Source organism: Balearica regulorum, chromosome 1 (assembly GCF_011004875.1).
Source record: "Balearica regulorum gibbericeps isolate bBalReg1 chromosome 1, bBalReg1.pri, whole genome shotgun sequence".
Classification (NCBI taxonomy): domain Eukaryota; kingdom Metazoa; phylum Chordata; class Aves; order Gruiformes; family Gruidae; genus Balearica; species Balearica regulorum.
Window position 1 is genome coordinate 207,291,772 of NC_046184.1, and position 24,394 is coordinate 207,316,165.

Genomic DNA, 24,394 nt, shown 5'->3' on the forward strand with positions numbered 1-24,394 from the left:
TTTTTTTAATATTTTTTTCAAGGAAGGAAAAGTAACATTAGTGTAACTTTGATCTCTCATCTACTTGCTGAAACGAGCTGCTGTCCTGTGACATCCCTCTCTCCCCCTCACTTAAAGGAAGCTGTGAGCACAGCTTAGGCAGTTTTATTCTAGGAAATCAAGCTATAAATTCTGATCAAAATGCTTCAATAAGCCTGTATTCTTCTACAGCCCTTTCTCATCCAAATATTTTTAGGCGCTCAGCAAGCATTAACCATCAGAAGACTTTGGGGAGGGCAACTGAGAACTCTCGACTGCTGCTTAAATACAGGCCAAGCAAGGAAGAACATGATGCCGCCGTGCACTGACACATAGCAGGAAATATTTCTGTGTCGAAAGTCCAAGGCCCCTCCAATCTGTACTTCATGTGCTGTCTTTTGGCACGGGGATAGTCCCAGGGAAGTCAGAGGGACTGTTCTCACACGTGCCAGTGGAAGACTGTGCCTTGCTTCCAGCATTAACCCTGTGTCTTGTTCCTGTGCGGAGTTCTGCTGCCAACCGAGGTGGTTCTGCAAAAAAAATAATCTAGGCAAGCAAAGGCAATTCCCTGCAGTGGGCTTTGCCCTAAGGCACGTGTTCCCCAAGTGGGGCGAGTCTCTGGCCAGCTATAAACGCACTGGGTTTAGGATGAGACACATACCCAGGGATGCCGGGATGGCCACAGCACATGACGCTTGCTGTGCCACCGCTGTCAGTAGTGCCTAGAATTAAACTGGCCCTGTGGACTGAGTTGTTTTTGAAATACAAAATGTGCTAAAAACTAGAAGGAAGAGTTTGGATGAGCTGTTAGGTTGGATGTGTGCACAACAAACCACAGACCAGACAGCCATTGTATGCAGAAGAAGAGTTTACCTGGTGAGCGACCAGCGGGACCAGCTCACCAAGCCCTGCACTGAGCCTGAAAATTACCTGCTTTGGTACCGAGAACCACTTCCTCCAGCTGGGGAGATCTGAAATGATGCATCTGTAAAAGTAATTGCTCAGTCTGTGTTGTCTCCCAGCTGCTTCTGTCCTCCCAGGCACCAAATCCTTTTTGTCCTATTTTTATTTTATCCTCAGTTGGGGAGTTTGGTAGTTACCCTTTTTTTGAAAGGTGGTGTTCAGCTTGAATGACATCTGTGCCTGAGGAAGTGAACAAAAGTGTGTGGTTTAAATCTGTGTTCTGCAGGGTACCTGGTGTCTTGGGCATCTAGAGTAGAAGCAAACTTTCCGCTAACCTTTTCCATAGATTCTCTTCCTCATCTTCCTTTTCCACAGATACTGAACCGAGGTTTTCCTGTCCCTGCTCGTTCTGTGGTACTTTCTGGCAGCTCTAACAAAGTGCCTGTGACTTTCCCGTCTCTGAAGAGTGGATTTATTTCAGTTCGTTCCACCTGCACAGCTTTTTTACAGCCCAAGCAGTAACTTTATAATTCAGAAAGCCTTCCCTGAAACTGTTCAGAGTCCTTATGTGAGTGTTTTTCCCCTTCATTTTCTGCAAGAGTGGAGTCTGTGACACATAAGAGCAATTAAGTGGATGATAACAACTAAATAGGTAAAAGGTCAGTTGGGTTAGATAATATTTAAGATTACTTCTCTAATGAGATGTTTCATTTCTTTTCTGATGCCTTCCTTTTTTCTCTTGTCATCTGCAAATTCTTCAGGTCACAATCATATTTTCAGAGCCAAATGTTTATTAATATGAACCTATGGCTTAATGCTAATAAGAGACATTGTGTATTCCAATTCTCTGAAATGTGCAATTTTACTGAGTGCTAATTGAGAGGAAAACAGTGTTACACATTCTGAATTGTTCCTTATGCAGAAGCTAGAATTGATTTCACAGTTTGAATCTTTGGGAAAAAAAAAAAAAAAGAATACATTTTTCTCTAGTAAACAATGAAGTTGAATTCTGACATTTTCTACCAAATTCCCTTTTACTAGCATCAGATGTGAGAATGCTCATTTCAAAAAATGGTTTGAAGCCTCTGTAGACAGAAACTGTCAAAAATCACCGGGAAATAATCAGGAAGTAAATTAATGGCAGTTGCCCAAATGTCAACTCCTGTGAACTTCTCAGCCAAAGGTGTAACTGTGTCTCTGGTTTTTTAACTGTATGTATTACTCCAAGTGTCAATTGTCTTCAAAGATGTTTTAGAAACAGGGTTTCAAACCTTTTCCCAGCATACAGTAGCTTGTGGGCAAAATTGAATGATTTATTACAAGCATTTTACCAGAAAACTCATGCTGAGATACTTCTTCAGCAGTGTCTTATGGTTTCCAAGAGCGCTCGCTATCAGGCGAAGTCATTAAAAACCTGACATTACCTTCTGATAAATCCAGTTACAGAAGCAATTTTTTAAAACCAATTTTTCAAAGCATAAATCAAATCTGAGTCAAATACTTAAAGATCAAGGTTTGAATGGAGTTTTATAAATGTCTTCGAAGTGCTAAGAAAATAAAGGAATCGTGTCAAGTATTCTGGCAATGGGTAAGTGCCCATCTGCGTTATCCATGGCCCCAGCTCCCACAACCAAGTGAGAGAAGGCAGCGACACTGCCCCTGGTCCGAAGGAGGAACTACACGTCTTTTCAGAGCTCAGAGAAACTGGCTCGTGGTCTTCTGTTTCAATCCATCTACATGGAAATGTTTACTTAGTCACATCCTGATGTTTGGAATATTCCAATTCGCTTTTAAATATTCCAATTCGCTTTTAAATATTCCAATTCGCTTTTAAATATTCCAATTCGCTTTTAAATATATGCGGCAGAGAAGACACACCATTCTTTTTTTCAGATTATTTATGTTTGGTGCCCAAATGGCACACGTACAGGTGTGAACGCTCCCGTAGCTGTAGAAGATGTGAACTAGAGCCTGTGCTTTGTTTCCCTGTTTTGGACCTGCGTCACAGAGATCTCATTTCTCATCAGGAGAAGTTTCTTACCAGGGCAGGTAGTTCCAGTTCACATGCTGTATACCAGCAAAACAAAGTTCTGTCATCTGTGTCCCTGCTGAGCATCTTCATCATCACTGCAGATGGAGCTGTGAGCTGATGTTGTCTTCTGTGCATTGCCTTTACTTGGTTGAAAGTTTCAACCAAAAAAATTTTTGTTACGGTGCTTACATGGGATACCGAGAACCAGGACTTCTGTAGGATTTCTTGCTCCATCTGAGACTGTAGAAGGGATCACGTCAAGTAAATCCTACATCTGTAACAGGAAATTCAGTGGTGGGATGATTTAGGACTGTTCTTTGCACACAAACATGTTCTCGTAAGGTAAGTGGGCAAACACGTTCCTGATAAATCTCTCTGAAAGCCCCTAGCAGTTTGGTTAAGAGTAGGTTAGAGGAACAAACCCATCTGTTGGTTGGGAAGGGACACTGGAGCCCTCTGTATCAGTGTCTAGGGATGTTGCTCAATCCACTAGCAGAAATTTAGATGCAGTACATTAAATTACAGCCTAGTTGTGGATTTGAGGGTGTCCATGTGATCAAATAGTAACTCAGACCCAGTGAACTTTGAGATCTGAACCCTACACTGAGGAAAAAACAGCTTACAGTTCCCACATTGGTTTGGCCAATTCAGATGAGCTCTGTTATGAACAACCTTTAACCCAGCATTTTCTCAGCAGACCGCTGTGTCTGAGAAGAAAACAACTTCCCTAGCATAAGGCAGTTTGTGTCAAATCTAGTGGATAGCTATTTTGCGTAGAATAAAATGGAAAAAAAAGTGAATGCGAATGATAAAATTGGCTGTTGCAGGTTGTAAAGCCAGATGGGAATGTAATCCTGTCATCCGTATGATGCAGGGTGAGGACCTTCCCCCAGTGTCCTCTGCCTCCTTCCAGCTGTTTGGTCTCGGGGAGACCCTCGGGCAGAAAGCAGCAGGGCTGAAGGGAGTTCAGTAAATAACTCTGTAAATAAAACTTTGATGACTGGCGTGACATACCACAGATGTACAATCCCCTGGGGCTCATCTCGTTAGACAGTCTCTGGTGATGACTTTTTCTCATCCCCACTGGCGGTGTTCAGAGTACCTGCCGTCTCTCTGATGCTCTCCCATTCTTATACTCCTAAATTTCCCATACAAAAAAAGAAGAGAGTAAAAAAGGGCAGGAAAAAAATGCACTAAATACCCAACTTTCCTGTAAGCCACTTTCAAATGTTTCTCTTCAGTTACCGTCATTTCACTGACAGCCCCATCAGAGTAAGTTTTGGGAAGTGAGTTGGACAGCAATGGTCTGGTGGCTCTTAGACCACCAGCTATTTTAAAACTGTATCTCAATGAAACGTGTTGGCAACTGTGCATACATGACCTCTGGTTTTCCTTCAGCGAAAAAAGCTGGTGGCAGCCTGAACCATTGTTCTTTTTATCTAAAACAAATCTTTCAACTGGCAGCCAAAAATTGCTTTTCGGTAAAGCTTTGAAAAATCATAAAAGAAGTCCAGCAGTTTACAAGAATTTTCCGTTGCCCAGCTATTCACAAAGTAGAACAGAAATTTTCTGTATGTCTTGGGTAATTGGTAGCTCCCGAACATTGCACCTTGTCCTGTCAAATGAACTTATGATTACTAATTCATTTTTTTTTCATTTTTATTGGTGCTTTCAGACATTTATAGACTTGGACCTTTTTGATTATTCCTTTTTTGACAATATACATACATCTCCAATCTCTGATCATAAGGTATATAATTTTTCAGTCTTTATTATTTCTGCTGCCCATCACTCTTTAAAAAGTTTTCCAAATAACTTGAAATGTGGTACATGTTGTACAAATTATTTTTGGCCTGATAACATCAGGGATATGTATTTTCCTTCAGCAACCTCTCACCAGTTGAACCAAATTTTTACCTTTTAATACAACCGAAGCATTCAGAACCAGTGGTGTGGCTTTGACTACATCTGGCAGCAATGGGCTCTTCTTTAAATCGGGGACTGTCAGATGAGGAACTTTTGCTGATTTTAGCTGGCGAAGAGACAGGTGACCTTTCAGGTAAATATGTGTTAAAAAAATGGCACTTTAATCCATACTGTCTCAGCACATTTGTGGCACGATATGCTCTGAGCAGGAAATAACAGGAAGCAAGTAGGCTGTTCTCCTACGGATACTTGGCAGTTTTCAGTGCTTTTCACGGGGAGTTTATTATATGGCGTTACACAAAAGCCAGGCTGAAACTAACTCTGTTCTTTCATTAGCCAAAGTTAGTAGCTTGGTCAGATCTTAAAATGCTTTAGAAAAAAATCCTGCTCATTTTTTGATCATTTCATTCCTTCATTCGGGATCATCATGCAGACCTGTATCATGAGAGGGATCCTCAGGCCTGAACTGGACTCAGAGATGTAACAATTCTTTGATGAACTGGAGCACACTGTCTTCTTGTATGTTTAAATCTTGTAGTGGCAAAGGAGTCTGGCTAACTGGCTAACAACCTGTAGTGTTTTTCTCTTGCCCTTCTGAAAGACAACATTTTGCCATCTTTTTGCTTCTACAGATCTTTCCCAGCTTAAAATTTAGCTTCATTTCCAGAGGTTGCTAAATTTCTTCATTAGTTCTTTTAAAACTCCCAGATGCATCTCCCCGTAAGTTGAGGATGCATATATATTTAGTTTGTTCAGCTGTCCTTCCATCATCTTTCTATTCAGTCCTCGTTGCTCTAGCTTAGTCTAGTCATTTTCTTGAATTTTCCTGTAAAAGGTTCTTTGATGTCCTCATTTCCATTACACGTTTTATTGCAAACTGAGCCAAACTGGTATTTAAAATCTTGGTATTTTATGTAAGTGTGATGTAGTGTATTTTGTCTTAATGGAAATATAGCTTCCAAAAACAATTTATATTTTTGCTGTGGTCTTGAATATTAATGAGACTTCTTTTACTCACAAACTGGAGCCGTTTGACAGTCTGGTATTATTTTTATCCAGATTTTTCCAGGAAGTTGGCAACAGTGTATGCTGGAAAGCAGTTCTTCAGTATCTCTTTCACTGAAATTGGTGGTTCATCAACACAGTCTGTAATTTCTGTTTCGCTTGCACAGCAATAGAATTCAGTATGAATTGCAAATAAAAGGAATTTCAACATCATGCACTTTTTTGGCACATGGAGTTGAATTAACTCTGCTCAGTTTTATAATGTTTTCCTATATTGTAGAAAAATATAAAGAAGTTAGGCCCTTACCTAAAACAAGTTGTCTGAAGTTAAAGGTTCTTCCCCTATTCCAATGTAGTTAAACAACAAGCCAATATAATATCAAAACACCAATCCCAAAACAGGTGCTTTTGAAGATGGGATTTAAAAATCGTAAAGTATTCATGTAAAGCATGTAAAGCACTTGAGATCAGCTCTGCCCCAGGCGAACTCTATAGGGCTGGTAAAAGGGGCAATACAGGTGGCTTCAATATGTGTGCTTTGCCTATTTGTGTTCCTCTCATGGACCTGCATGGCTTACAGTGTAAGAAAGAAAGAGCTCAAACTTCTCATTTCAAGAGTCCCAAGGGCTGTTCCTATAGCCAAGAATAACCAGAGCATAGATAAGCTCTTTATGCTAACAGCTATGACATGGCTAAAGGCCCCTATTATTCTTGTTCCGTGCAATCTAGAGAATTTCTCTTGGCTGATTATATTTTCAAGGGAATAATTCCACTTATTAGCCCTCTGTACATCACAGAATTGAAAGTATCTTTCTTAATTTACAGTGCTGCGACAGGGTCTCTGCTGCACACAGCTTAACTATGCAAAACCAACCTGTATATTTTAGAATATGTTTAGAGTACGATATTTTGTAATATAGTCCAGTTACAATATACCTAAATCCGTACGATAATGATTATCTTATTGAAACCTTGGCATTAATTGGCAACGTGCCTAAATATTTTAAGCAGCTAGTTGCAGATTTTAGTTCTGAGAAACTCATGGTGATTACTTGGTTTTATTTTCTTAACAGTGTGTCTGGCTTAAGTATGCCTGCTTTGCTGTATCCTGGCATATTTTTTTAGAGTATTTTCAGAATGTCTTTGCAGTTCTTCAAGGTGTGAATTTAAACGTTCTTCAAACTCTCTTGTATGTTTCTCTTCCCCTTGAAGAAATTTTTCTGTTGTTGCAAGGAAGGACATCTCAGGGGGAGACTGAGCAATGAACGGAAAAATCACAGTTAGTAAAAACCAGAAAGTACTACAACGTGTTTGCATTACCAAAATTTACATCTGAAAAACATCTTAACCTATAGCAGCTAATAACGCTGTGACATGTTATATCTCTCCAAGAAAACATGAATTTGGGCGTACATTTTTAAAAGCATTCAGGTGCCTAAATGACATAATGTGAACGTGATGTTTGAATACCTGTGATATTCACAACATTAGGATGTAGATTTGCCATTAAAATTTTAAATATACCATTAGACAGAATTAAGCTGCTTCAGAAATTCTAAAATCTTTGGATCAGATAATGGTTATGTTAGTCACTTGAATAATTTAGACCAGGACAGAGGACAATAATCTGGTTTTTGGAATTACAGAATATAACTAGTGTTGGGTACAGCTGATTGCCTCTGTAATTTTAGCTCTCTGCTTTCTGAGGAAAGGAAGAAAACCTATGCTCATTTCAGTACTATCAACTTCAAGCCCTGACATTCTGGAGAATGTACTAAATTTTATTTGCTTCAAGTCGTTCACTGAAAAATCTTCTTTCCATTTAATGAGCATTTCATAGACTGAGACATAAACCCTACCAGAATCTGTTTTAAAATGGTTGTTATGGGATGCAGAGTTGTATAAAGCAAAGGACATTGAGTGAGTCTTTGCTGGAACAAGTTCTAAATTTTTAAGCAGCAATCTTTGTTAATTCTTTTTGCTAATACTTAAGATGGATTCATTCAAATGTCTTTATCAAAAGCAATATGAAATACTTGTTTGCCTAAAGATACTATTCTTGTTTAAATAAATTCAATGTTTATTTGTATAGATAAATACAATTTTATGACATGAATTTTTAACAGTTGACTGAGAAAAAACAATACAGGAGCTGTATTACTGAGTAAGAGAAAGATAATTTTCTGTCTTTATATGATCATGTATTGAGAAAGATGATTGGCATTTATTATCTTAATTAAACCATATGTTAAATAGTTTTAATAACCGAGTTATTAGTCTAGAATCTCTGGTTTTGTTTTTCCTGGAATGTAAAAAAGAGAGTTTATCTGTCAGCACATCAAATAGGAATGGCTTCCACTGATTTAAATATTCAAATGTTTTGTGGAAAAGGCCAATTCTATTACACCCGTAAATTTTTATTCTAGGCTCCATAGTATCAGGATGGGGTGTTCCCTATTTCCACGGCAACTAGAGGCAGATTTGGTCTTTGCTTTCAGCCTGGTTTAAAACCACCCTTTAGCAGCTTTTCAGGCCAAGAGATACTAACTAGAGAAATGCTTTAAAGCACTATTCTATTCAAGCTCTTTGCAGCAGACCTTGAGACGAAATTTAGAGATTTCCTATAGGAAACCCCTTTTCTTTTCAAAGAACAGCAAGTAAGTGATAGCCAGAAATAAATTCTGAATGTAATACCATCCTCCTAGAGTCAGACAGGCTTTCTGATGTATAGGGCTCCTAAAATGAAATTCACAGATAAAGCAGAATCTTCCTTTTCTCAGTCCCTCCAAATCAGTGTTTTAACAGGGCAGGGAAGAAAAAGTGACTTAACTTGCCATGTAGGAATAAGGAACCCAAAGGTATTGGATCACTTCATGCCACAACACTCTTCGATCAATCCCTGCACTGGCAGGGATAAAAAAGAGTGTTAATCTTCCAATGTTTGAGAAACTCTGGAGGGAGATCACCTGCCTTCTGGTTTTCCTCACAAACACATGCATGATTTCCCACCCATAAATCATTATTTTCATATGAAGAGTTGTTCCTGAGATTTTGAATACCATGGCTACATGCACATTTATTCCTTCATGGGCTAGGTCGCAAATATATCTCCTTGTGATGTTAGGATTCAATGATAGAGTTGGCAGTACTATTTTGAAGTATCTGAAGAAGGCTTTTGTTTTATGAAGAAGACATTGGATTTGAATGCTTTACTTAAAGAATCACCATGTGTTTTGCTTATTGAATACCAGCTCTAAAATCACAGATTCAATACTAAGTAAATAAAATACTTCGTGAGAAGCATAAGAAACCAGGAAAATGTGAATTTGAAATACGAATTTAATAGGTGTCATCACCTTGAGAAAAAAAGTCATCTCGGGCTTTTCCATATGGACAGCAGATTTACATGAGTGCTAGTCTTCAGAAATGTTCTGTCAAGTTATGAGAGATTCTCAGAGATTCATTACAACATTGTTTACAATTGCTGACTTGTCATTACAAACATATTGACCTCATGATCAAGCTATCTTCCTAAAATGCTGGTGTCCTGTGCTTCAACTGGTACTTACTTTGATGCGGTTTTTTCTTGAAATACACTGTAAACACCAAATGAGACATTTCCGATTTTCCTCAGAGTTGAGAGAAGAATGTTTATCACTTAGAACAGCAGATCGTGGTTCCCTGCAGCTGCTTACCCAAGGGTCAGACATGACTGACTATCATTTTAGATAGGTCCCTAATGCACTCAGTTTTATGCAGTTAGAGAGAAGGTTGTATCTAAACAGGTCTAAAAGGCAACATTTCTTGTTAGCAACTAAGCTTCGCTTTCCAAGCCTCTGGTCTGTTCTTTCACTATATTCTTTATTGTCTTTACTTTCAGTGCCTGAGGAAGAAAAACCATAAAGAAACTGCTTTAATCTATGTCTCAGATGAGATTCATGGTTCCTAGTTTTGAATTTCTTTTCCTCAGATAACACTTCTTTTTATGTCTTTCGGTTTTGTAACTGGAGCTGGATAGAAATGGGTTCATTGGTAAACATTCAACGTAACTTGTTTGGGTAGTTAAACAACAAGGACTCTACTTTTTCATTTCTACAGTGTCAGCTGATTCCATATCTCTTTGGTGTAGTCCAGTAATGAGAATCAACTTTTTGCCTCATCATTTGCTGGAAATGAAGGAGTGCACCTGATAGAGATGCATATTTCCCCATATGAAATGTGTGCTAAATATGTCTTCTCCTTAAGCAAGAACTACTCAAAGTGCTTATGAATTAACTGTGGATTGCTAGGGAGAAGCATTTCAGGAAGCTAGGTCTATTCTCTCTCACAGACTACCTAATTAATTTGCCTAGAGTTAATCTCTTCCTCACCCCACAAATTGTCCCAGCATTCTTGGATGCACCTTCAGCAGGGCAGCAAGGAAGCTTTAACACTTGGGATATTCTAACATTTAGTGGTCAAGTCATGAGTGGTCAAATCCCAGAGTGTTAAAGTCTTCTCATATTTCTACTTTCCAGGAAAGTTGTTTTAATACTAAGACTAGAAATTGGTCTGGCTAATTTTAGTCTCAGTCTGACTAAATTTGGGGGCTTTTGGGGCTAGTTTCCTCTAACCTTACACTGTAATACATCTTAGGTAGCAGGTATAGATGTCTGTCTTCAATATGCTTCTGCTGAATACATGAAAATAAAAACTGAGATGCCTAGGAAATTTCCAAGCCATACAGGAAGGTTTTTAGAGGGGCAAAGTACCTAACCAGCTAGGTAATAGTAATATCTAAGAGAGAGAGGCATGGACCACAGCATGCCTCAGGGTAGGATCAAGACTGTCAAAATCATTCTTATCATGTCCAGTGGTAGAATTTCCACAACTTTCAATTGCAATCTGTTTATTAAGCAATTTCCCACCCTTAACGTTAGAAAGTTTCCTAATACATAATTTAAATTTTCCTTGCTGCAGCTTAAGTCTTTCTTGTCTTTCCAAGTCCTGAAAGCAAAAACAGATAATGTGTGTCCATCATCTGAAGAGAAACATGAGCAGGCATTTGTAACTAAAAGTTAAAGATCCAGATTGGGAAGCACAACGTACATAACTGCTTGCTCCAGCTGAAATGGAGAAATTGTGTAGAAATGGACTATTCTGAAGCGGCAAATAATCTGATTTGCTATTTTATTTATTTTCTGAAGCTGGGCATTGAACTGTTGTATGGAAGTGTCTTCCCAGAGACTGGGAATGGATCAGGCAACCATTTTCTGAAGTTGTTCGTTTCAGAAAGAGAACACAGCCCAACGTACTGTTCAGAGAAAGAGTATTTCCCTAGATTTGGAAAGCCTTGAAACAACAATTTTGGGGGTTATGGGAATTTCCAGTAAATCCCAGTTGAGCTTTCCAGTTTACTCTAAGGCCACTCTTACTCTACACATGTAACCTCTAAGTAAGAATGTGAAAGGGCAGAGGTGCCAGTGGAACATTTACTGTAGTATCCAATGCCAGTCTGAGTGATGATTTAATTTTGGTGATCTTCTGGACTTGTACCTGCTTCAATGCCACTGATTTGGACTTAGACTCTGTATGAGAAATATCCCTTGCTTAATAGTTTTATTATGCACTTTGCCCACACACCAGCTGGAAAGTGTTTTCCTTGTAATCTAGTCAACTGCCTTGGCATTGACCCTGTCCTGACTGCCAGGTGGGAAATAGTTTCCCTGCACCTTGCAAAAGTGTCTCAGAATGGACATTTTTCCTGGTCTGGATGGAAACAGAAGCTTTGTGGTCTGCTGTCTCTGTCTGACACTTCTGACAGAAGAGAGGAGGAGAACTGGTGTTTACTAGACTTTCCTGAAGAAGTCCAGACAATTCTTTTCACAATTAGCAGTTTAAAGAGGAAAACTCCCGAGACATGAGAAACCAAAAGCCATTTACTTAAAATTCCTGTGAATTCCTAAAAATGTAAGAATGGAAATGAGGTCAAACACCCAGCACTATGTGGTTCTCACTGTTCTCTGACTACTGGGACACAGCTGCTGGGCCCACAGCCAGCGAAGGGCTGTGCTGCAATAAAGTCCTTGCTTCCCAGGCAGGCCATCACTATGGTCCTATTAACAGTGAAGACAGTCTTCCAGCAGCCATGTCTCTGATAGGAAAGGATGTGCGTCTATCCCTGAAGTGGACAGCAGAACTGGGGTACAACAACCACAAACTGCTTGAAGATGATTGTTGGTGTCATAATGCCTCTCTGCTTCTACTTGAGGTGACAAGTGGCAAGAAAATCGCCTATTGGTTCCCCCAGTAAATGCTGAAGACTTCCCTCTTCTCTCTCTGCAGGCTCAGCCACACACCTGCAGTTCAGGATCCCCTGGGTACAAAGATGCACGTATCACAGCTGGAAGTGAGATGGCCGCAGTCCGTTCCTTACTAATCTTTTAGTTCCGTTATTTAATGATGGTGTGGTTTGCGTGGTTTGAGGTCTGGAAAATAAGTGCTAAGTTTTCAAGTGGAAAAAAATAATGGCCTGTAGTGGAGGCCTAAGGAAGAATAGAAGATACTAAGGAAGAGGATAAAGCTCAAATTTAAAGAGAGATCTAAAGTCAAAGAATTATGGAAAGTTTTTCCTAAGAAGTTGCCCTAGGCCAAGTGGGATTTATCCCACTTGTCATGGAGGGTGGTAATCTCCAGCCTATGAAGACTGAAAGAAAGAATGCTGCACTATTACTCTTTCATTTCAAGAAAAATAAGGATTACAGCAGTTGTAATTTCTGTTCCTTTTCAAATACAATAGCTAACACACAGAAAATAGTTGCTGCAGTTCCAGCAGCTTCTTTAATATATATATATTAGTTATATATATATATATATAACTGCTTCTAATTTCATCCATCAATTGAATGCTGTAGAAACTTGATTTGTCTAACAGCACTTAAGGCAGTAAGTTTGCAGGCATTATGGAAATAGACTTAAAGCAGAGTGCCCTTATAGAAGACAATATGAAGCAGAGTGCCCCAATACAGAAGGCAATGAGCTAAAATGTAGAAATCTCTCTCACAGTCACATAATGGCAGGTAATTATCACCACCATTATTAGAATAGAGGTATGGCCCAGTAGGGGATGTTTAATCTCCAGAAAAACTGCCTTTATGTTAGGATAAGGTATTTCCATTTTTGCTGGGCTGGCACTGTATAAATACTAATGACAACAGGGATGATCTAATTCTCAGTTCCACCAAGGCTGCATTTGGTCCACAGATGGATCTTTGAGAATATATGTGTTATAGTGTTACAGGAAAATAGTTACTTACTGATAATTTGATTTCTTCTGCATTGTAAGCAGGGCTCAGTAAGCTGCCTGTTCTGCTCTTTTCAGGAAACGTCCCACCAAAGCCCGAAGGATACCCCATTGGTGATGATGGGGATTTATAATCTATTTTCTTTTCGTGACTTCTGTGAAGTGTATGAGAAGATAAAATGCTATCACTTTTTGAACCAGTGATAGTGCCTTGGCTACATAAAGCAGGACTACAGTTTCTGTGGTATCCACTGGCTGTGAACATAGCAATCTGTTGACATTCCATTTCCCATGCATCTTTCTTTTGGAAAGCTCTAAAAGAGAAAAAAAAAACAAAGTATGAAAACCAGTTTAAACTCTTAAGTTATCACAGCAAAGCCAAGGTTTTTTTAATTTTGTTTTTGTTTGTGTAATTTTGATTACTTAGCTGTTCAAACTGCTTCATGCATAAAGTTACAGGCATAAGATTAAGCATCACCAAGTTGCAGCAATTTAACAACTTTCCACCTAAGTTGCTGTAAATGTCTGAGTGTGCATTCTCTGCCTGCTTCAGCTGTCACTTAAATCACACTAATTTAAACCTTTTCACTCGAGCTTAAGTTGAGTAATGTTGCCATAGAACTGTGGCAGGGTAACAGCTAAAACAGGCTTGCTTCAGGTATTGAAGGTACCAATACTCCTTAAGTGCTTGTGATAACCTTTGCCAAAGGTTATCATCCCTTTAGTTTTTCAGAGGAAGAAGCTATGTCAGCACTCTTCAGCCATGTCTTGATAACTTAGAATCATAGAATCATAGAATGGTTTGGGTTGGAAGAAACTTCAAAGATCATCTAGTTCCAACCCCCCTGCCATGGGCAGAGACACCCTCCACTAGCCCAGGTTGCCCAAAGCCCCATCCAACCTGGCCTTGAACACTTCCAGGGATGGGGCCTCCACAACCTCTCCGAGCAACCTGTTCCGGTGCCTCACCACCCTCACAGTAAAGAATTTCTTCCTCATATCTAATCTAAATCTACCCTCCTTCAGCTTAAACCCATTACCCCTTGTCCTATCACTCCATGTCCTTGTAAACAGTCCCTCTCCAGCTTTCTTAGCTTACAGTATGATGGGAACTAGAGTGAATTTAGCCACATAAATAGAGGAAATGACATACGAAAGTGTAAGATGGAAACAAAAATTGTTATCAGTGGTTGGATAATTACTCAATTATGATTTAATATCACAATGTTAAACAACTATGTTCAAATAGCTAGAATTTAGAATAAATGTTTAAATAAGTTAAATAAAAAAACAGTATAGGAATCTTTAATCCTGCTTTTTTACTGCAATACTAATTTTGTCACTGATTTAATGATAACACATTGAAGATCAATATGAGAAATAAAGACATTTTTTAAAATACACTTTTAAAAAAATTCCACATGAACATGCTTTTGTAACAATAAAAGAAATTCTCAAGCTTACAAAAGAACTTTAAAGTATTTTATTATGATGTTCCATAACTCTCGTATCCCACTTACAGTGATCAGAATGGATGTAAAAGCATAGATTTGTATTCATTTGTAGTTCTGCAAAGCAAAAACTATTATGGTTAACAGCAACTTAAAAAAAAAGAAAACTATGTTCTTCCCCTTCAAAATATATTCTTTTCCTGACAGTTAACTGAACAATTCTGAAACCATATTGATAAGAGCAGAGAATTTTGAGACTAGCTTACCCAGATGTCTGCTGAATTAGACTTTTCAATTGCATCTTTACTTATATATCAAAATATGCAAAAAATTTTAAATTATTTCAGATTTTATTACATTTCTGTTACAATATTTCTGACTGAGGTACAAATTTCCATTCCACTGAAGTCTGTGCTTATAATAAAATTGAAAATTTAGTCTTGGGAGGTAACTACTATACTTAAACATGATAGCTGTTTTAAAAGATCCTATCATTGCAAATATCCTACAACACTTTACTAATTTGAAATGCAGCTATAAAAGCTTTTAAAGATCAAGTTCTCTGACACTAAAATATAATTATTATAAGTACTCAAGAGTATGCAGTGCTGCTCAGATCCAAGAAAAACAGCCTTTTTTTGTTTGTTTTTTATTAAAAAAGGATGTGCCACGCACAGGGAAAGGACAGTGTTTTCTGCAGAAAGATCACACCATCATTTTCTAATCTTAATTTAAATATTTGGTGTTGGGAGATGGTGGCTGTGCAGTCTTAATGGACCCTGCTTGTACATAAGCCCTGAAACATGAAACTGAGTACTCCATAAATGGACTGTGCAGAACAACGCAGAGAACTAATGAAGAACATATTTTTCTCTGATTATAAAAGAAGTAGTGATTAAGATAGTCTGAATGCTACAGGAAAGCAAATTATAAGCATGATGCTATAATATTATTATATATTCTAACATAAAACTCTGAGAATATTCACCAGACCTTCCAGTTTTCTAAATCACCTAAAATATTTACCTTTGTGGGGGCAGAGTTTTGTCCTTTCTTTCATGTTTTCTTTAAATAAATACAGTCTGCTTTTTGGGCACAACAGAATACCTTTTTTCTTCCCCCCTCCCCCCCCATTTTAAAGTCCATTCCATCTATTGTTTGGATGAAGGGCACACTGAAATAAACCTGCCACAATTGAAGATAGATAGCATGAATAATAAAATCACTTTTTTTTTTTTCATCTTGTGTTCTGACCTTTTTGGAAGTAATTTCCTCTGTAAACCCACAGTAAAGTCTATGTGATCTGTGTTCTTTTTTTTCCTCCAGCACTGCTTCTCTATGTATTTAATAACAGTTATTACTGTTATGTTATAGCTTACTTCACTAAGACCAGAATTTTCAGACTTGGGTGCCTAAACCCTATGGTAGCTATTAAATAGTAAAGCCAGATACCCCCCCAAAAAGGACTGATTTTTTAAAGGAACTCCACTTCCTACTGTAATCCATAGGATTGCTGGGGCTGTTGCTATCTTGGAAAAACATGATGCCTACATTTAGGTGCTTTGATATGGATACTATGCCTTCAGACAGATTTGACTGTTGGGGTTTAAATTTCTGCCAGTTTAGTGAAAATAGTATCTAAGAACAGAGTTCTACTTTGAATACAAATGAAAATGTAGACAAATATCTACAAATTTGTAAAAAAACTGTCCATTTGTGGCAATGTCAGTGGGTTTACTGTCACAGAATGTAACATATACACATTACTTCACAAAAATAATATCACTCTTGACATGGTGACATATGGGACAAGAAGTGAAAGAATAATGTCCTCGCAAAAGGAATTTATATAGACAGGATGGATTTTTCCAGACTCATATATACAATCAGCCTGGCCCCTACACGATCAATGGCTTCAGTGGTGCAAAGCAAATTCCCTACACAGACTGTGCTGGTTGACATACCTAGTCTTGAAAAATAAAACAGATCTTTAATGACCAGAGTGTTTTCAGAATTTGTGGTGTTGCTTTTACCTTGCAAGCGTAACTGCTACCTTAATTTTAAAAATGGTTAGAAAGTATTTTTCTGAAGAGGTTGTTTTCACTGCTTCCAGTTTAGTTATTGCAATAACTGATACAGTGGTGAGTATCACTGAGACTGTGTGACCTCCAAAGGGCAGTGAAAACCTCAAGACTGATACTTCACTGTCAACACAGATTCTTTAAGCAATCCCCAGCTACCTTAGTAAGCATTCAGCCCTAGCCTCTCACTTTTGCCACATGATGAAAGAGCACTTGACCAATTACCTATTTTGCATATATTTTTATGGTAAATAAATAGCCTTTCATTTGGGAACTCACATGCATGTTTTAATTTTGGAAGAAACAGGCTAAACACATCAGCTTCATCACAGAAAGCCCTCTTCAATCACGCCAAAATTTACATCAACTAAATGTGGCCAGGGTCTAAATAAAGGAGTGAAGTCTTGAGGGTGGCGAAAGCTTATGTAAATGGCAATTAAAAGTAAGTCGATTATCATATATGAGAACAGTAATTAATTAAAGCGGTTATAGGTAGGATGTAACCACAGTCTTTTTTAGGAAAAATGACACTCCTGCATATCTTACTTTGCAATATTTAGAAATTTGCCGTATACTGAAAGAAAGAAGAAATCATGCCTCTTTCTACATCGCCACTATAACTTCCTGCAATTTCCTGTATTTTCTCTAGAGGTCTCCTATCTAACTAACGACTGTGCCCATGCCTAAGATTCTAGTACTGACTGTGAGACATGACTGAAAAATTTTATAGAATACACTTGATTGAAGACTTTTTTTTTTTCATCTTGCAAACCTTTCTAGGTTTCTGAATGCAAATAGGAAAAGCTTCTCAAAAGTACTATTTAAAACACAAACACACACCCTCCCCTCGCAGAAACACCATGTTTTCTATTTTTTTACTATGTAAAAAAAGTCTTTGTGCCCTTTCTCCAGTGCCATAATTACCATGGAAACAGAACTGCAAATTAAAACAGAAATAACATGGTTTATGCTCACAATAAAATAAAACATACCCCAGAGTTTAACTGAACCAACATCAATTGCCTGGTTTATCTGCATGCATTTGAGGGTTGAAAATTTAATTTTAGTTTTCTGAGAAAAGCTTGAAGTAGTTTCCTGTTTAGAAACAGAGAACCGATAGTATAGACAGGGCCCAATCTTAAAAAGAGTTGCTGGCTGATGTGTATATACAGTACACGTGGAATTTGCACATTTTTTGAAATCTATGTATGTATTTATTCAGCTGAATAGCTTTTCATTTAGGAAATCAAATGCATGTTTTAGATCCTGAAAAACTGATTCAATATATCTGTTTCATCAGATTAATTAGAATTATAATTTAAATTGTGTTCAGTAGTGGGGTTGAGATTTCTGTGGTGAGAAAGGTTAGCTTTCCCAGGTTTCTCTCTCCCAGTTTTGGTTTAACATTGGTCTTTAATGGCTATGAAATTAAAATTTTGCAAATTACCTGCATGATTCTATTGTCTCATACACTTAAAGTCTCATGAATGAAATTTCACAGTTCCTCATGTACAGCAAGTGTAATTCCTGAGAAAATGGGAAAAAAATCTTACTTTTTCTCACATAAGAAGAGTGGAAGCATGAGTAAAAATTGCGCTGACCAATTTTTGGTGAAATTATGAGACCTACAGGTGCTAGTAGGAAAACAGCCATACTTGCCACTTCCATGTATATATATATAATGTACATGCATATATATCTGTACATACGTATATATGTATGGTTTTTTACATACACATGACTACTGCCTCCAACACTAAACATCATATTTAAAAGGAAATTTTATGCAAGAATGCTAGGGATGCTTTTCCATTTTGCAGAAGGAAAATCACTTTAAATTTTGCCAAAGACTGAATGTATGAGTTTGAAATCTTAACCTGCACAATTCTGGCTCCAATTATTTAAACCTTGCTTCACAGAACTGTTTCACATTAGTGCTATCATGTAAGTTCTTTATTACAAATGATCAAAATATTTAGCTTCCTATTAATTTTTACTCTCCTGTACTGTGAAATATTGTTTAGCAGGGAGTTTAATTTTCTTTTTATTACGGAAATGCCATGATTATAACATGTTTGAAGGTAATTCAGTACTTCAGTGAATACAGGGAATTAAGAAGGAAGTCATCACTACAATGTTTTCTATGAATCTGAGTATCCTTAAGTCTCATTATTTTTTCCTAACAAGGAGTTTATTGTAGTAATGATTTATTCAGGGCACCTGAAATTATGTTTCTTTTAAAAATCAGGTCACTCAAGAACACCAAAACTAGACAAAGCATTAAAATATATTTAATGAAACTTCCAACAAACGAAACTGGAGGGACACAAAGCTTTTCAGCAGGAGTTGTATTTCGAACTACTTATTAAGATAACCTCCTGTGGAGCAGTTTACCTCTCGTGTTTTTTTTTATCCTTTCCTTGTCTTGTTTTTATTTGCCAGTAAAAATACATTCTGTCCTGTTTTGCAAAACCTGGAACTAAGAATAACTTAAGCAGCACATAAAAAGTTTTTTAAGTTGCTTTATGTGACAAATATTAAAATAATGATCAAACATTTCTGCGACTTCATTTATTGCCAAATTCAGTTAGCCACCCAGAAAACTGTAGGAAATTCTTACAAACATAGTAACTAGGCCTGATATTTATGTTGGTGGGAGTTCTGAATGAACAGAAACAGAAAAAAAAAGCTTAACAGTTTGGCCCGGTTAGATGCTTCCAAAAAACTTACTGGAAGTTTCATATATGTGTACAATCTAAATATTACCTCTCTTCCTTTTCTTGCATCTCTGAATGGGTTTGGTAGCTGTGCTCTGTTTCTCCATATGTATCCATGTGACCAAGTATTGATGTTTCTGTGTCATTTTGTAGTTTAACAAGACTATTTTGTAATCTTACATTCTCATGTTCCAGTTTGTGAATGGAAGCTGTGAAATTTCCATGTTCTTTGTTAGATAAATCTATACTCTGTGAAAGGAGATAAAAACATCATTAAATAGTTATTTTTTTCCACAATAAATGGATATTAGCATTTTTAACAAGCAAACACAAAACAATGTTCTATGCTAAAGAAAGACCTAGCTACCATATATAATCATGCAGCACTTATAGCAAACTAAGAAAATTGCCTGTAGATAAATGGAAAAGAAGGGATAACAGCCTCTATAACACAAGAAAACAAAATTTCTCTACAAACATGCATTCGAAATATTATTATTGTAAATTCATCACTTGCATTGTAAAACTTATGACACAAGAGCAACCATACCAGCTATAGCTGCAGACTGTATTGCTCCCTCCAGTAACAATTCCACCAAAAACAGCAAGAAAAATTATAGAAGTTCATTACTGTACTAGATACAGGGTATGTCTACAGGCACAATTTAATGTCTGTTTCGAGATACAGTCACCTTCAGTTTCAGAAGTTGTAAAGTCAAGCCATATTAGCACAGTGCTCTCTGTCTCCGTTACTAAATCCTGCCTCTCAGCTGGGTTAGCCCACATGGTATACAAGTCCAAATACTGAAAATGCAAGCAACACGTGCACTGCGACCAGGGGCTAAAGAGGCCCAACCACTAGGGTATCAAGAGGGGAAAGGTGGAGATTAGCTCTGAAAGTTGACTAGCCAGGATACCCCATTCCTTTTTTGTCCTATCACTTATTCCACGAAGCCTGCGCTGCACACCTGAGCGAGCTCATTTGGAACTACCTCTCTGCAGAATACCGCTGTGCATTGCGCAAACACATTTGCAATAACAGTATCTGTCATCAACAGAAAATTCTCAAAAGATTTATCAGATTACATGCAAAAGACTAAAACCCCATACATTTTACTAAGTTGTGCTTTCATGTATTTCTAGATTTACCTTATTCTTTTGGAAACCAGTAACTCGTGAGTATTAAGGATTTGGTTCTTAGTATACTGCTAGCACAACAGGGCTCCTGCACCGGAAAGCTTGTCTATTCCTTGCACTAACTGGTCTGTCATCTCTTCCTGTAAACCTTGCTTTGCTTAGCTAGTTTTAGGGGTAATTTATGATTCAAGCTGGCATGGAAGTGCCAGAAAGTATAAGAAAATTTAATATTTTGTGCAATGATGGGGGGGCAGGTGCTCAGCTATGTCTCCCAAGTGGAAAGAAGTGGCAGAACAGAGGAAGGAGGAGAGTGCTATGTCACCCTACGGCTAATAGCTCTAGAATCAGCAGTACAGTTACAATGGCGTGAACCCCAAAACGGAGCTGGTGTAGCTACATTGCTTTTGAAATCTAAACAATGCATTGCACCATACTGACTTGGGCTGGCACTAGTCTGAGGGGTCTGTGTAGTGCTCTACTGTACTGTATGAACCCATCTGTAAAAATCTCTCCAGTCCCTGCAATCTTAATATCCAAAAACCTCACAATCTTTAATGTTTAGATCCTCACAATACACTGTTAAAGGAGGAAAGAATTATTAAGTCCACAAATGCATTGATATGTGTAGTGACCTTAGTTTATCTAGTAAATGGATTTTATTGTTAAAAGTTAACAAACACATGATATCTACAAGGACTCTGGTGAGCAGCTCTTCTCAATCTTCATGAAGAATATCACTGTAGAGAAGAGTTAGACACACATACACACATCCATCTATGTTTCCACAATAATATATCATGTATACACATACATATATCTCTAATATTGTATATGTATGTACATCACTGATTGACGTATATACTATTTTAAGGGTGTGAAAAATGTGACATCCTTTCATGCATTTGTCAGTCTACAGTAAGACAATGAACAGGCTACGAATCCCCCAAAGTTGTATTTACAGCACTATTTACAAGAAACATACCAGTGTTTTTTCTATTGATAGATACAATAACTGCAGATGTTCTGTAAGCAGGGGATGTTTTGAAGCTTTTTGTGGAAGGCAGGGTATATAATATTTATTATATCCATATAAACTATAGTGCTACATGATATTATGGCACACTTTTTATGAATTAGACTTTAAATATCCCCTGTTTGGAGAGAAATAAATTCTAAACTCTGAAAATAAGCTGGGTGGGGGCAAAATGTGTCAATTTTTACATTGTTATTTAAATATCATATGATCAAAGGGGTAAAATAGTAAAAAAGGGACATATTTTTGTATCTGTGAGAATGATGAGTGTTTAAAAATAAATATTTTCTGAAATAAGTGACATTACTCACAAAAATAAGCTTCCAGAAACTGTTCAGTGTCTAGACAGTTACTAAAAAATTTAGCTAACTTCTAGTTTACTACAACTGAGGTCAAAATTACTCCTAGCTATACCCATCTTCAGGCTGTGTGTATACCTCTTGGTTTTGATTATGTCACACACCTTATTTTTATTTATTTATTTTACGCAAGCCAGAAATCTCTAAATCTGCCATGATGTCAAGATACATTTACATCATTAATTAAAAGTAACTGTTCTGCATATTGCAGAGATAAATTACCGTGCAACTTTTACACTCCTGGTTTTCCACCATCTCTTTTAGATGTGTGTTTTCAGATTTGATAACTTTGTACTGGAAATCCAACAGCTAGGAAAAGATTCAATTCTTAGTTAAATGCAAGAATATTACTGTTAACTTGAAATAACACTGATTATAGATGTATGTAAGTATAAGTTTACAAAATATACATAAAGCATTATGAAACTAATTATAATGCTTTTTTTAAATACAGCAATACTAAAGCAGAATAGTCTTAAATCATCTATAAAAGATATACAAATGCAATGCTTCTGATTTTGTTTACCTTTTTGAAAGAAGCAATCACTTACTTAGGAAAATAACGGAGTTCACATGCAGTTATGAGATACAAAGAGGGATAGATTTTGCAGGCCACTGAAACTGGATGAAATCCTAGTCATGAAGCCTAGAAACGACATCCGCTCTTTTAGTGATGCAATAGGGAATATGGCCTGGTAAAGAGTGCCATACAGTAGCAGATGTCCCTCGTTTTCCCAAACACTAACTCTCCTATTGTCAAAAGTAAAGTATTGCACTGATCACAATTTTCAATATGCAGTGACCCTCTCAGAAAACTCAGAGATACCCAGAAACCTCTAAACATGAAGGTTCTTTTGGTTTACAAAACTAAGTAATGAAGATAACATATTTCCTTTTAAAACTGAATTTTGCCATTAAAACACTGGTATCTTACAGTTTTCAGCTTTAAAATTACCAGAAGTTTCAAAACAGATTTGTAACATTCTTCAAAAAGCTTTAAGAAAAGCTGAAAAATTAAGAAACATTCTAGATAATCTAATAAACTGTTCTAATGACAATGCACATGTAATTAAAAAAACCTGAAAGTTTTCAAGATCTTTTTCATGTTAAAATGGTAACTATGTTCGATGGTCAGAATGAATTGAAATTTTGATGTACAGTTGACATTTACTAGTGTTTTCTTGTTCTGCTATCAATTTGGCTGCTTGAGTGATACTTCACAAATATTACAGCACTGTGATGAAAACTCCAGCAAGAAATGTAATGTCTTTTTATTCACAGAGAATATGTATCATTATCAATAGCGTGGAGTAAAACGATCTAGGCTGGTTTTGCCTGCTTGCATACCTGTTGTTTAGTTAACAATTTCTCTTTTATCTCTAACTCCATTTTTAACTGTCTTTCCAGAAGACTAGCTTTCTCCATGATAGTTGCTATAGTGATCTCCTTCTGATGAAGCTCTTCTGTCAGGTCAGAGATTTCTGTCTTCATTCTTTCCTGCTCAGAGCGATGGTACTGCTCCTCTTGATAAACATGGTTTCTTATCTGTAGCAAATATGTTTCAAAAAGAAAAAATGTTGTGCGGTAAATATGATTGCATCACTTGCTACCTACCAGTGACTTTTTTTTTGCAGTTGCTCGCAAGACATCAACTCTTCTAACCAAATCAAAGATTTCTGAGATTGTATAATAAAATGTCTTAATGAGTAAATGCACAGAGCTTTATTTATTTTTACATCTTTTTTCAACCCTTCTCTTGTGCTTTCATTTGCCTATTCAGTATTAGAAATGAACAAAATACAAGGCATTTAAATTAACATTTAAAAAGAATGTAATAAAAATAATGTTAATTTTAAAAATCAGAATTTATGGCAAAGAATATCTAAGGAAATATCCATTCAATAAACCTAAGTATGATTTATTGATATTGCTCCTAAGTTAATTTAGGTTTAAAATAAGTTTAATGTAGCCTAAATTAACTTAGGAGCAATATCAATAAATCAATCTAGAGACTCTTTAATGAGAAACTATGTTAGAAATAAAGAGTATATATGGTAAATCACATTATGAGAATTCTTCCTGCCATTATATATAAAATTTAAGGTCAAATTTTCTGTACTATCTCCTGTGCAGAGTTCTCCAAAGAATCAACACTAAGATTGTTTTCATAATCTTTCAACTATAACTAACAATTTAGTACTGATAGATTTTATTATGTAAGAAACAAAACTACAAAAACCAGCTTAACAACCTTTGAACCCATTTTAATAATTCCTCGCAGTGCTGTACACAATCAGTAACAGATGGCATTTCATTTTTATTTATGCAAACTACACAGAATTGGAAACAAATAGATGTAGATGCAAAAAACCTAAGAGCTAGATCATGACTATCACGCCAAAACTGCTGCATCCAAGTCAGCTGCATCCAATTAGAGATATTCCTGCTTA

General features: G+C 36.9%; 1 protein-coding gene across 1 annotated transcript in view; it reads right to left on the reverse strand.

The window, feature by feature from the left end:
• Positions 1-6,882: 6,882 nt before the first annotated feature.
• Positions 6,883-24,394, reverse strand: part of DEUP1 (deuterosome assembly protein 1) — a 44,768-nt gene continuing 27,256 nt past the window's right edge. Inside the window, exons 10-14 of the mRNA XM_075742411.1 lie at positions 23,292-23,489; positions 22,167-22,253; positions 19,465-19,664; positions 13,180-13,480; positions 6,883-7,138 (exon numbers count right to left, since the gene is read on the reverse strand). Of these exons, the coding sequence (XP_075598526.1) occupies positions 6,968-7,138; positions 13,180-13,480; positions 19,465-19,664; positions 22,167-22,253; positions 23,292-23,489 (957 nt within the window). The 3' untranslated portion in view covers positions 6,883-6,967. The remainder of the gene's footprint in view (positions 7,139-13,179; positions 13,481-19,464; positions 19,665-22,166; positions 22,254-23,291; positions 23,490-24,394) is intronic.